At 40.8% G+C, this 14,643-nt stretch overlaps 1 protein-coding gene across 2 annotated transcripts in view; it reads left to right on the forward strand.

The window, feature by feature from the left end:
* Positions 1-14,643, forward strand: part of EFCAB14 (EF-hand calcium binding domain 14) — a 278,772-nt gene that overhangs the window by 47,953 nt on the left and 216,176 nt on the right. For both annotated transcript variants that reach the window (XM_078671656.1, XM_078671657.1), the window contains exon 2: positions 1,606-1,754. In XM_078671656.1, coding sequence (XP_078527782.1) covers positions 1,606-1,754 — 149 coding nt within the window. The remainder of the gene's footprint in view (positions 1-1,605; positions 1,755-14,643) is intronic.

Raw genomic sequence — 14,643 nt, forward strand, 5'->3', positions numbered from 1 at the left:
GACTCTGGATGAATGCAATAGATTACATTATGAACCTGTCTATTTTGATGATTCTAGAGACGGTCCAATTATCTGAATGTCATACACAACTTTGGCAATTTTCAGATTTTAATTTTTTTATTTTGTTTGCCTCTTTTTGTCGGTCTTCCTTTTGCCATTGAGTATAGTCCTGATCCAGTCTCCAGGACGCGTCTTCTCTTTTGATTTTCATCCCTTGTACTTTGAACCAGGGTGCCTACTGATACTTGTGGTAGATGCCAAGCAGGTGTGTCTCTCACTCACTCTCTCTCATTCTCTCTGTCTGTCTCTCTATGTCTCTCTCTCTCCTCCCTGTCTCTCCTCCCTGTCTCTCCTCCCTGTCTCCTCCCTCTCTATCCTCCCCTCTCTCCCCCCCTCTCTCTGTCCCTCTCTCGCTCTTTCTTTTTGCTTTGCATTTTGATACTGCAAACACTGCCAGGATACGTCAAATTATAATTGGAATGCGCAGGATATAAATGGTCGGTGAGACACACTGCAGTCCTCGCTATCAGGCTTTGGCACAATGTCATGAAAAAATAGGGTAGAGAAAGAAAGTGAGAGGAAAAAGTAGAGCGATGAATTCATAAGAAAAGAGAATGTAAAAAAAGATAAAGAAGAAAATAGTTTTAAAGGTGGGAAGGAACAGTGAAAGGGGAGAAAGCAAGAAAGAAGGGGAGGAAACATTTGAGAAAGGACCGAAAGAATGGAAAAAGGGAAAAATAAGAACGTTGGAAGTTAAATGGAGAAGAAACCATTAAAGAAAGTTTTTTTTTTTTTCTCAGAAGAGGGTTGGCTGCATTCCTCTGCACTGGCTGCTCTCACGGCTTCTTAGAAACAGGCGCAGTGTTGATGAGTTTGGCCTCGCATGGGCAGGTGCTTTTTCTCAACCCAGCCTACACGTAGTGCGACTACTCCGAGGGAGCCTGTAGGCTGGTGGTAGCTCCCAATGCCTTGTTCCAGACACCTGTTCCATAAAGTTTTGTAATTAACACTGGCATTTTGTCCTGGAGTTTCCTCCTTGACCACCCCTAAATAAAACACGTGTGGATAGTATAAGCACATACTTACTTTTGCCTCCTCGACCATCAAAATGATTGATGGGAGAAGAAGGCGGATTCGACGCACTGGTCGGCTGAAGAATGCGTTTGCAGGGGCGTTCATAGAAAGGGGCTCGTAAATAAACAGACATACATTCTTTACCCTTGCCCTTTCTCAGTGCATCGCCCTACGATGAGTACGATCAGTCCTTTACTTGCAGTGTTCAAGGTACCGTGCGGCTCGTATTCACTATGGTTATTGTCTTCGGTTCTAATGTTAGCTTTGGACTTGACCAAAATTCGTGTGATTATATGTACATAACCTAAGCTTGCCATACTTGAAAACAGTAAAAATGTGACTGTGAATTGTACATGTGTGAACCCCATTTTATGTACATGATCTTGAATTCTGACACACCACTTCAATCCCTCCAACCCATACCCCTTTTCCGGTACCCTTAATTTATTGCAACACTTTGTCATAAGATGTCAGTTGTTGAAAATATAATTTCACCAAATTTGGTAAAATGCATACTTTTAATTTTTCTAGGGGTGAATACCTTCGCTGCTGCAAGATCTTTTATCCTCTGTGTGCTTTCGTCATCCTGGCTGCTTGTGTAGTGGCCTGCGTTGGGTTAGTTTGGATGCAGGTTGCACTCAAAGAAGATCTGGATTCGCTCAAAGAGAAATTTAGATCAAGTAAGTATTATGACATCAGTGTTAAACAAATGGTGTCCCTTTTTCAATGCAAGAAAATACTCAATATTTTTCTCCAACAATTGATGTATGGTGTTTTTTTAATTTTCTTTATCGAAGCCTGAATGTAAAAATGTATTTACACCACTGCATACATTTGTTTTTATAGTATATATTTCAGAATATGCTAAGAGTGTGTGAAATTGCCTGTTTTTTTGCTCTGGAATTATGAGAAATGTAATTAATTTATTTTTAAAATAAGCGAAATGAACTTTGATTGTATTCTGCCTTTTCTCCTGGAACCGGTCTCCTTCGAGGCATATGCTGTTCAAGCCAGTCTTTGCAGCTAAGGATTGTGCACATTTCGAGTGCATTCTGTAAATTACAAAAGCGTACTTTAAAATATTGCACCGGCCTAGTTTGTAAGTTGACCGAGGCCTTGCTTCCATGTGTAACAGCAGTACAAACAGCTTGTGGGACATGCTGGCACAAGTACCCCTTTAACCTCTCGTTAAACACAGATAGCGCCCATGGAACTGCATCTTGTCACAGTACACCATGGCAATAGGTTGGTTGGTATCCATATGCCTGGCTGCTACGGTAAAATGCATTTGGAGACTTTTTAAAACTTTCTCTTTAGTGATTGCTGATAATCTGGTATGTGTCCACTGATGTTCTCAGACTTTTGGTACAGCTAAATGTGTTTTAGCTATTTTCTGCTGATTCTGTGATCTATTTTTCATTTCAATCACACATTGATAAATGTACTTTTGCCTTTTCAAATTTCCCCAGTGTCCCCAAATTTGCCCTGCTGTTAGCGGCATGTTTGTTGATTTGGGGGTACATTTCTCAGTAGGTGGCATTAGCGGTTTCTCAGTGTTGCTAATGCGTACTTTTATTGTGCTTCTTGTTCCCAACCAGCATATGGCAGGTGAGTGATGCATTGTTACTAGAACTGCAACAGGACTCCTTGTGCCCGCTGCAGGGCTGGAATTATATAAAATATCTACTTGTCCATGTGACGGGAGTCTTTATAAATCTACGTGTCCTGTTTTAAAAAAAAAATAATAATAAATCCACCTGTCCCTTTGGTGCTATGTGGTGAGATGACATGATGCAGCATTCTCATTATATCAGAGCTCTGATAATCGCTTCTGATTATGTCAGGATTCATATTATAATGAATGTGTGTGGGGGCTGCACTCATGAATCCAATTTAACCTGTTTGTACGGTATGTGTGCGTGTTGGATTAGTGCCTGCACACTATTAAATAGCTTATGTAAGGCCTGGCAACAGAAGTGACCAGGACTCCAGCGTGCACCAACAATAATTCAAATTCTCCAGTCAATGTGAAAAAAGTCTTGATGAACAAAAATACAGATACCTTGACAGGGGATACCCTAGAAAATTGCTCGAAGCGCATTTAGGCAAAATCAAGTCAATCCCAAGAAAAGATCTACTGCAAAAGAAAACTAAAAAGGCTAACCAAAGAATGGTTTTTGTATCTAAATTTTCAACAGCCTCTAGAGATATAAAAAGGATAATACTGAAAAGATGGGAAATTCTCCAAATAGAGAATGACTTTGGCACATTGTTTACGGACAAACCTTTGTTCGCATACAAAAGAGCTCAAAACTTCAAAGAAATCTTGAATAAATCCTTGAACGATGGGAGACAGCAAAATGAAACATACAAAGGCACAACGAAGTGCTTCAACTGTAAAAACTGCAATAATGCCATACTAGGGAGTACCCTATTGCACCCACGAACTGGAGAGAAAATACCACTGAGACACACAACGAACTGTAATTCAGAACATGTGGTTTATTCGATCAAATGCCCATGTGGTCTTCTGTATGTCGGGAAGACCGACAGAAAATTAAAAGTTCGACTGTCTGAGCACAAAAGCCGGATACGGAATAAAAACTTTACTTCTCCATTGGCAAAGCATTGGATTGATGCAGGGCATACATTGGCCCAACTAAGATTTCAAATAATCGAACTGATCCCACAGCGTTTGGGCCTTGATAACGCCAAGACCCTCCTCCAGAGGGAAGCCTTTTGGATCCGGAAATTGAGAACAATGGCCCCAAGTGGGCTTAATGACAAAATGGAAATGGTTTGTTTTCTATGAACACATAAAAATAGGACCCCTCATGACCTCAATTTCACGGTGCTACTAATATCAGCAGTATACACTCATCCCTAAAATTAGCAATACTTTCCAACACAATCAATTATTGCGACCCACCAGAGTACAGCATAAGATTGGAAATAGGCAGTAAACTCACATACATTTTTTTTTTTTAAAAGTGCTGTGCAGTACCAGATTGTATATAGGCAGTGAATGAAAGTAATTTTTTCTTTGTGTTTACTACAATTTTTTCTTTGTGTTTACTTCGTTTTCTTTTTGAACTAATCCTATCCTCTCTCTACTGTATATACCCCACACTCTATGGGTCTGTCAGACCATACTCTGAAATTTAAATCTATCGCGTCCCCATGCAATAGAGTGAGATCCAAGGCGCTTAACAATGGCGCTTCCTTTCAGTGCGAAATAGTCCGTTCTCGATTTCGTTGCCCACAATACTTGACGAGTTCATAAGGGAAAAGGGACTAGTCGCGCGTACGATAAGGCGGATGTGGATTACTTTTTGAACGAGCCGGTCGAGTTTTGCGGTGAGCTCCGCTTCCCCATATTAGTATATAATATTTATAACCCACGGCATAGTTTTGAAAGTCTCTATCCGCTTATTGTCTTCACAGCATGCTGTGACACTTCGCTGAACTGCCGTTTTAAAACGCACATTGAACTCCGACAGGTAAACGCATTTCCTCCTTGCTGTGGAGGGTTAGTTAAAATTGTTCACGAGGATGCATTGTTTGAATGCTCAAAAGTCTTTTTTATTTTTCAATCCCCTAGGGTAAACACGTTGCATTCTATGTCCTGCAGGTGAGCCTAGAGTCATTTTCACTGCAATAACGTATGTTTATTGTAAAACTTTAGATCAGTTTGCCTGAATTTAAAATGGTACGCACCCTGTCTGTTCGTTTATTTTCAGTTACATCAACTGCAAGCATTCAGGTAACTAGCACTTCGCGTGCTCTATATACATAAGCACATTTGTGGTTCACATAATATTGTGTTTATTCGAAGTATCTGTTCACTCCTTAGATCACGCGCAGCCGCGCGCCACGTCATTCATCGAATCCATGAATGGATTCGTAAGTCCATAGTTGCGGTAAGACTGATGTCAAAAATACCACATGTTGAAAAGTCACTATCCTCCTAAGCACTGGAAGTAACTTAGTTTTCTTTCTTCTTGTTTCTTTTCTTTCTTTTCTTCATACAGACCCCCGACGAAGGGGCACAAGCCCCGAAATGCATTGGGTTTATGCAATTTATGATGTAATTTAATTTTGTGTAATTTTTGCATTTCACATTGGACTATATTAATTATTTGTTGGACTATTTCCATGACATTTACTTGAAATGTTATATAATTGGTGAAGCCATTTCAATGAATTGTGATTAAATGTGTGACTAAAACACGATATACTTTTGACTGGAGAATTTGAATTATTGTTGGTGCACGCTGGAGTCCTGGTCACTTCTGTTGCCAGGCCTTACATAAGGATTCATATTATAGCCACGTTTGGATGCTAGCAATGCTCTGTTTTTACCACATTTTCGCAAATCTATATACTGGCCCCAGAAGTAGCAAGAAGCAGTGCATTTAGGGTTGGACATCCCTTTTTGAGTCTCTGCACAGTCACATGTTTAAGCATTTTCACCAACTTTCTTCTCTAAGTTTTTCCCACATTGGGAAATATACTCCTGACAAGGGCAGAAGTAAATCTTTTTCCACTGTGGCAAAAAAGGGGTTGTATTCAAAGTGAATTTTCAAATCCTCAGGAGATTTTCACGTGAGCAAATATAGACATGCATAAGTTCATGCTAAATGCGTTTCAACCACTTTCTAGGCCGACATTTTCCAGGCCTACTTCTGTGAATTCTTGGGAATAATTGAAATCTGCAAGAAATATATTAGGTTTAAATTTGTGACTTTCTTTTAAAAATAAACCCCGAATTAGGTCTGGTGTTATCCTAGCCATTTCATTTTTATTACAGTTACATAACTTCATGTTTGGTTAACATCGCTGTGAATGACTGCATTCTGCTCTTTCAAAAGGGACACATTCTCAAAGAAAATAGTTACCTTCTCTGCAAAGGAAGACTGTGGCACTATGTGATTTATGAGACAAGTATTTTTTGTTTTAGCCATTGTTTTTGTTTAATTGGTGGCGGCGCGGAATCTCTCATAATAATAACATTTTAGAAAGCCATGTAAAAACAAAACTTATTGACATATCTAAACAGCTGTCAACCAACGCTAGGCTATAAGCTTTGTGACTGCTTCTTTATTTTCACGTTTCCTAAAATCTTGCCTAAACTGTCTTTACACTGATTTTTCATTATTACTTTTTTTGGAAAAACTATATCAAACAGGTTTTGCTAAATTATGCTTCAAATGAATGGTACTTAAAAGTATTTAGTAGCTAAGCAAAAGTTTTTTTTCTGGTTGCTTGTTTTGTGTACATATGATTTTGAAAGCAAATGCATCTTGTTTTTAAAATTCTACAAGTATTTACATCTAATCAGAGGGCATTCTCAGAGCATTTAATTAGCCTCATAATGTTAAACTTTGTAAACATGTCTACAGGTTTTCATACTGCAACCAGTCAGTAGTGCAACCCGAGCTAAAGCTCGCACCAGTTCCTTAAGGCTCTTGTCCTAATAAGGCTTTGCATCAATGAACTATAAATACAAGTTCCATTTGTGATAATCTCCTAGCTATCAGACTGGTGCGTCCAGTGGCCAGAGGAGTTTGACTCCAGCTGCCACGCAGTCGGATTTCTTATGCTCCCTCATATTGTGTTATTTAGCCCTCTTTTCATTTGTTTTTCACCTATAAACTAGTGTTCCTCCCCTGTTTCTTTTGGTTGATGAATTTCAAAATGTGTAATTAAACTGGAGACTTTTTAATTTTTGGGGGGGATTATTGGCTGGACCACTCTTTTTCAGATCATGTTACAACATGCTCATGAACAGTTCACTACTGGAAATATTTTAATCCTCAATCCTTATTATACACTCAACATGAATTATTACTTTTGTCCCCCCTATTCGCTCTCTTACTTTAAGACTGTTTCTCTAAATAGTTGCTGTAAAATGTTTTTTTTTGTGAGAGACTGGCAGCCTCTGTAGTTTTAAATGGTAACATCTATGCTTGAAGTTCTAGTTAAGTGCTTGGTTATGAGCACTGGAAAAGTGTGACTTACATTTGTTCATTGCACATGTTCAGTATATGTGTTCCCATGATTATTGCCAAAAGTGTATCTGCGTGGGTTGAGAGGGTAACGAGGAGTGCAGGCTGGGGAATTCGGTCTCTGCCTTTACTCAACACTGACACTAAGGAAGCAAGATGGAGCACTTAGCAGCGCTGATGTAAGAACTCATGAGCATCACTTCTCCACAGAAGCCTACTCATGAAAAGCTGCTTTTCACATTGTGGCCTCCTATAAAAGCGTGAGGTTGTATTTGTCTTTGGTGACTGCCTTTCTGAGTCAAGAAAAACGTCTGATCCAGGGATGAAAGAGGAGACCTTAGTAAGAGATCTGTGCCATTTATCCCCTGAACAGACTTTGACAATAGTCTGTGCTGTAATGAGAGTAAGAACTAACCAATATTGTAATGTTTTGAATGGTCATGCCTAATGATGTAAATATGATGTTAATTTAGAACAGCACCGCTTACCCTTTAAGTTACATTTCTGCTTCTAAATTCAGCAATATTTCCTTTGTTACTTATTATCCCTATGTAAAACAAAACTTTATTTAAAATGTCCTCCTTTAATCAATTGGTTATGGTTTGCAGCTTCACATGCTATAGTCCTAATCCAGCCAACTGTTGCTTGTATAGAACAGAATTTGGTCTCTTCCATTTAGTCAATTTATTTCCTGTTGAAATCACACACACACTTGCATGCAAGCAGCATATATTCTTCTCATGCATTATTCAACATCCTAACAGCAGCTGGTTTAAACTGCTTCAATTATCAATTCACATGCCGGTTGTTTAAATAGAAGGATGTACTTGGTGAATGTTACCATTAATTTGTTGACCTAGTGGCCAGTGTCCTCTGATTGAGCCTCCAGGGTTCTTGGTTCTTGCACATAAAAAATGTGCTGTAACTATCCCGAGCGATTGAGATTATTGTAGAGCACTCGATAGGGGGGGGGAAGCGACGTGGCTAAAGATTAGAACTATGTCCTGCCAGGACATTAAAGTACAGACATATAGACTGATTTCTGATTAAATCTCATCAGTGCTCTCTACCTCAGCTCCCCTTCCTTTAGAGTGTGGTGTTTTTAGGCTCCTGGCGAATTACCTATTGAGCCAGAGAAGCAAAAAAGATCACTATTGGTGCACATGTAACAAGGGCCTGTTTTTAGGGTTTGGCTAAAGAGTTGTAACTATTGTTTCCCATACTTAGCAAAGGTCTTTGATTAGCCCCTTGCTCGTGATTAGATAGCTTTGTTGTTTGTCGGTATTGTCTACTTCGGATTTGATGCTTTTACTCCTGGATCCTGTGTTTCTCCAGCCCAGGAGCATGTCAGTCTCCCAGTGTTCTGACTAGAGATTTATTCTTGAGGGGGCTTTTAAAAAAATTAATATTGCACACTCCATGTGAGTTCATGAGTTTCCTTGATGTCTCTCACCTTTTCCTCTTTTCGCCTCTTAGCTTGCCCCTCCCCAGTACTTCCTGTCCTGAATTGTTTGAGTGTTTGGTATTACAAATGTGTGGCAGCTTCAAGGTCCAGCTGGATCGTTCTCTTGTGTTATTTCATCTATTTGTGAATTGTTTTGTAAATATTTAGATTTAGTTTTCTAAAGAAGAGTACATTAAAAATCTGAGACAACTATCTGATGCACGCACTCCTCACAACAAACCTGCAATATGAATTTGCCATGCATGTGCTTCGACTGTCAACTTGGAATAGGATTTCTTTAGCAGAAATGCATTCCAAGATTACCAGTCATGTGTGTACGTTTGTTAGGATGTATGCATACATGGACAATTGGGAAAAAAAGCACTGACCAAGCCAATAGCTCTGCTTTTTAAAGCGGAGATCTATTGGCATTGCCAGTGCTTGTTTTTATTGCACTCTCTCCTTCACCGTTATGTCAGTGTGTCTCTTGATCTCACTTGTACTCTTCCTTATTGTCCCTGGTTCTGTACACTCTCTCAAATGTGTACTGTCACTTGTGCTCTTCCTTTTTGTCCCTGGTTCTGTACGCTCTCTAATGTGTACTGTCACTTGTGCTCTTCCTTATTGTCCCTGGTTCTGTACGCTCTCTAATGTGTACTGTCACTTGTGCTCTTCCTTATTGTCCCTGGTTCTGTACGCTCTCTAATGTGTACTGTCACTTGTACTCTTCCTTATTGTCCCTGGTTCTGTACACTCTCTCAAATGTGTACTGTCACTTGTACTCTTCCTTATTGTCCCTGGTTCTGTACACTCTCTCAAATGTGTACTGTCACTTGTGCTCTTCCTTATTGTCCCTGGTTCTGTACGCTCTCTAATGTGTACTGTCACTTGTGCTCTTCCTTATTGTCCCTGGTTCTGTACGCTCTCTAATGTGTACTGTCACTTGTACTCTTCCTTATTGTCCCTGGTTCTGTACACTCTCTCAAATGTGTACTGTCACTTGTACTCTTCCTTATTGTCCCTGGTTCTGTACACTCTCTCAAATGTGTACTGTCACTTGTGCTCTTCCTTATTGTCCCTGGTTCTGTACGCTCTCTAATGTGTACTGTCACTTGTGCTCTTCCTTATTGTCCCTGGTTCTGTACGCTCTCTAATGTGTACTGTCACTTGTGCTCTTCCTTATTGTCCCTGGTTCTGTACGTTCTCTCAAATGTGTACTGTCACTTGTACTCTTCCTTATTGTCCCTGGTTCTGTACACTCTCTCAAATGTGTACTGTCACTTGTGCTCTTCCTTTTTGTCCCTGGTTCTGTACGCTCTCTCAAATGTGTACTGTCACTTGTGCTCTTCCTTTTTGTCCCTGGTTCTGTACGCTCTCTAATGTGTACTGTCACTTGTGCTCTTCCTTATTGTCCCTGGTTCTGTACGCTCTCTAATGTGTACTGTCACTTGTGCTCTTCCTTATTGTCCCTGGTTCTGTACGCTCTCTCAAATGTGTACTGTCACTTGTACTCTTCCTTATTGTCCCTGGTTCTGTACGCTCTCTAATGTGTACTGTCACTTGTGCTCTTCCTTATTGTCCCTGGTTCTGTACGCTCTCTCAAATGTGTACTGTGACGAGTTGTGAATTGCATTGTGAAGAGCGTTTTTATCGCGATTCACGATCTGTGATCCAAATGACAACATAGGCGGTCACAGCAGCACCAGGGTTCTAAAGCCAAAGTCCTGCAGATGGTGTGCGACTGCCATTTAGCCTGTCCTTAAGTGCAGCAAAATCGGAAATAATGACAATCAAACCAATAAGTGGGTCTCCTAATATTAAAGTTAGCTTGGTGCAGGGGAGAAAGATGTTGGGAGGGGAAGGAAACATGGCGTAATGAAACTGAGGTCCTGGACGGTCGCCACCCTCTCCTAAAAATAGGATGTATCAGTTTGTCTCAGTAGTCTGCATTTGAGGAGCAGATAGTCAGCCTGAGCTTTGTATGTTTGCCGAATTGAAAAGAAGCATAGGGAAGAGCAAGTGCTCAGGTGCATTCTAAAAATCCATGTAAACTTTCTGAAATTTTAAAAATCAATTACCAGAAATGAAGATTACGGAGATGGGTACAAAAAGTTGAAAATCACTTGTGCATATTAATGGATGGCGAACTGGCAGCATATAGAAAGTGTATTTGAGCCCTGTGGGCATGTCAATCGGGAAAAAAACAACGCATGCCGCCACCCCCCACCCCCACCCTCCATTAGAACTCTCAGCCTGATCTCTTCATGCAGCGGGTCCACGGTGTTGTACCCAGGAAGGCAATGCCTAAATTCCAATTTAACACCATGAAAAAGAGTAGTTCTGACCTTAAAAAAAATGGTAGGAATTTTTCAGAAATCTTTGCACCCTTTCCTATCAATTACAGAGTTGTTGCTGGTGCAGATGGACTAGTTGCGGAGGTTGTGATTACGGATAGAATGAATCTAGTGTATTCCTAGATTCTGTCTTATCTTACTTGTTTGATCTCGGTTGCGATGCTAATTTGGACAATTCCACCAAAAGAGCTGAAAGAATGTAGGCAAGTATAATGATATTTGCACGGAGGATAACTGTGATAACTATTTTCCATGTTGTGAGGCAGCTGTAATTTAGGGTAATCGTGAGCAGATGGCAAAAAGGTAAGACGGTCTTTGACTTTATTTGGGGAGGCCTGCAGGAGAGCCCATCTATACAGGAGAAGTCAATGGAGTGCTAGTGAGAGGTTTAAAAGATCGGTATGAGGTATTCTGGCCCCTTATTTGGTGCTGAGATCCCAGGTGTCGTCATGTCTATCTCTTGGTGGCATACAAAATAACGGGGAGTGAGCGAGACACATTCCTGGTTAGTGTGGCTTTCGAAGTACTCTAAGGTTCTGAATACGAAGGAGGATTGCAACGCTTGTGTACAGCGAACACCTCTGATATTTAGGAAGGTACTTTCCCCCACTATGTGGAATTCACCATTTCGCTGTACAGCTCATCACATCAACAGAAAATACACTACATGTGTAAACCACACAACAACACTACACTGACACTTGTGTTAAGGTGAATGCTTTGAATAGAATATTATGTTATGTGATGGTCTTAGGCTAAGAGTTATGCACTGGGTAGTGTTAGCACTAGTTGGGCTTAATGTTAGTGAAACAAAGTATTTATGTGTGAAAAGTTAACTGTTGGGCTTTGGGATAAATGTGGCATAGGATCATAGTGAGTGTAAGTGTTCATGTTAAAGCGACTTAAGCTTAGGGTTTTTGTACTGTTGAGGGAGGGATAATGTATGTGATTGTATCTTTAAACAGCTGATGTAGGGAAAAAAGGTATACCATAAGAGTTTAGTTGTTTTTTTTTCGCGGTTTGAAATAAATGAAATTCCATTGAGAGTTATTTGCTACGGTTGACAGGTTTCCCATTAAAACTGTTTTTATATTATGACTGGCACAGCAAACATTCACTGGCTTTATTTACCTTCTGATCCATGGTTTAAGTGTAAAGCAAATAGCTTATAGCAACATTTGAGGGCTCACTCTGAAAGCAATGATCCGCAAGAGATACAGTTTACCTGCAGTCAACATTTTCCTTTCAGACACACCCTAAAACTGATGCATGCATTATGCAGATAGTTTGTAATGGTATCCGCGTCCTCCTGAACATAGCAGTCTTTTACCGCTTGATGTAAGATAGAATAATTTCTCATAGTAAATGGGCTTTTGTTAAGCTTGTTTGAAGGTGTGGTGCAAGATGTGTAGGTAATGCCTTATTGCCTGCGATCCCTTTGAAATTTAAACGCACAGCGCCCAAATAGTCCAGTAACTTGTTTGGTTTGCAACTGAACATGTCACAAGCTTAAACAAGCCCTTTAGTAGTGAGTATTCTTGTGGATTAAAAAGTAGCTGGACATGCTTTTTTTTTTTAACACCAGCTTGATAAAGAAATTTGGGATATTCATGCAAACTCCAGCGGCAGCCTTTGGAAATGTGAGGATGGCCTTGGGTTGAACATATCCTTTGCTTGCTTTTACTTCCTTTGTTTCTAAATACGTTTAACTTTAGCACAAAAGTTCAGTTGAATCCACTAAAAGTAGTGTAAATGTCATATGGCCCATGGGGACATTGTCGTTTTCTCTAAGTTAGCATGAGCACGCTGCAGCTTGCCTGCTGCTTTGCGCACATTACTACAAAACTTATTTTTTGCAATCATTTCTATTGCTTTTTTCACATGAGAACTCGTCGCTGTGTTCACGGTCTGCAGGTTCCTGGGATTTTGACTGAACATTGTGAGCAAGGTCGAACTACAATGCCCCTTGTTATTTTGTTCTGGCCAGGCCTTAGCCTTAGACAAAACAGACTGATGCAGCTGTTGTTTGGACAAACCTACTTTGGTTTTATTAGAATACACGAATAGATAGCACACACTTGGAGAGAGCCTTTCCAGGGAAAAGAGTGAGACAGCACTTATGATGTAGATCTACCATCCATAGGCTAAGGTATGGGGTCTGCTGACCAAGCCCAGCGATCTTGTAATAAATATAATAATATTCATTTGGATTACTTCTGTCCCAAAAAAAGTTTTTTTAGCTGTAATTCTCGTTGGCTGCATGGATTAAGTGAACGAAGTTGAGAAAAGATGGTTAAAAAATGTCTGACGTGAAGGTGATTGGCTTTGATGTGAAGGTGAGCGGGAGGCATGCTCACTAGAGGGGGGTCTTCTACTGCGAAGTTTGCACCTCCTTTGCTGCTACCATATGGTTGAGGGAACCAGTAGTCTTTGCTTGGATGTGCAGAGGAACTGTATAGGAGAGTTGTATTATAATATGCTTCTGAGGTACTTGAAGTGGTCCATGAAAATTGGAAGGGTTTAAAATATAGTCATGTGCTGACATGGGATCACTGAATGGATTTCAGTGGTTTTGGTGTTATGTTATGTTATGTTGTCTTGTAAAGCGCATGGCTACCCCAGCAATGGGGCGTCCCGGCACTGTAGACCACTGGGGAACCCATCCTGGCTTTCCCTGTGAGATGATCCCTGCTGGGTATCTCCAAGGTGAAACCAGGCATCCCCGGTGTATGTGGGGGGCCATTGTGGAGATGAGGCAAGCTAATGCCCAGAGTTGCAGAGTGTGATCCCTGGTTAGAGTAGGCACCGAAGCGAGAATTATTGAGTCCGCTGACCCTGGTCCACGACCCTGCCGCGTCGGGAATTGAACCCTGGTCCCAGGCCGTCCTCTGCTTCCGGGTCTGCCGCCTCTAACCAGTGAGCCACACCACTCCGAGCTGCTGGAATGACTGCTGGTACTCGTGGCGTCCGAGGTGACCGCGTTCTCTGGCCGTAATTGTCGTTTATGAGCCTGGTGTTTATGCCTGATGGGGCATCCACCTTCCACAGTCATCACGACTCAAGAATAAATATATTTAGAATTATTGACCGCTTTGCTGCAATCCTGTTAAGGATGGTGAATTTGCCTAGTCTAGAGAGGAGCTGATTTTAGATCTTATTACAAATCTTTGTGGAGGTGCCAGTAAGGCACCATTGGATTAGGCATACGTAGCAGTAGTGAAGACGCAGTCTGGTTGTAAAAGGTCCTGCCTATGCAACAATAAGTGTGTTGCTATGAATTCACTTTGACAATGTTGAACAACCAACTACATAAGCTGTTTCCACTTGTGATGGTGGCTGTGTTTAGAAATCACCTGGTGACACACTGAAGAATGTTTGACTGTGTTCTACATGTGTTCAGCACGCACGCCTACTGAACCTAGTCATTAGAACGAGCGCTTCGTTAACACGCATTAGTTCAGCATGCAAGTCGTTATAACGAGTTGCCTTAAGGGGCTGATGGATTTTGGAATAGTTTCCTTTACTATTCCAACCCCAGTCTGAGCAACAGTAGTGAAGGTGTTGAACTTTAAATCCAACGCGTATACAAAAGATTGGGACTCCAGCAGCACTCCTTTGAGTTACATGTAGATCATACACCGTAACGATCACAATTCTTGGGACCTGTGATATGTATCCCTATATTCAAAAGTGGACAAGACACAACAACATTAGTCAGAATCTGATGTCCAGACAAGACATATTTCTTGCTGTTCAGCAGTCT

The sequence above is a fragment of the Lissotriton helveticus genome, chromosome 1_2 (assembly GCF_964261635.1).
Source record: "Lissotriton helveticus chromosome 1_2, aLisHel1.1, whole genome shotgun sequence".
In the NCBI taxonomy this organism is placed as follows: domain Eukaryota; kingdom Metazoa; phylum Chordata; class Amphibia; order Caudata; family Salamandridae; genus Lissotriton; species Lissotriton helveticus.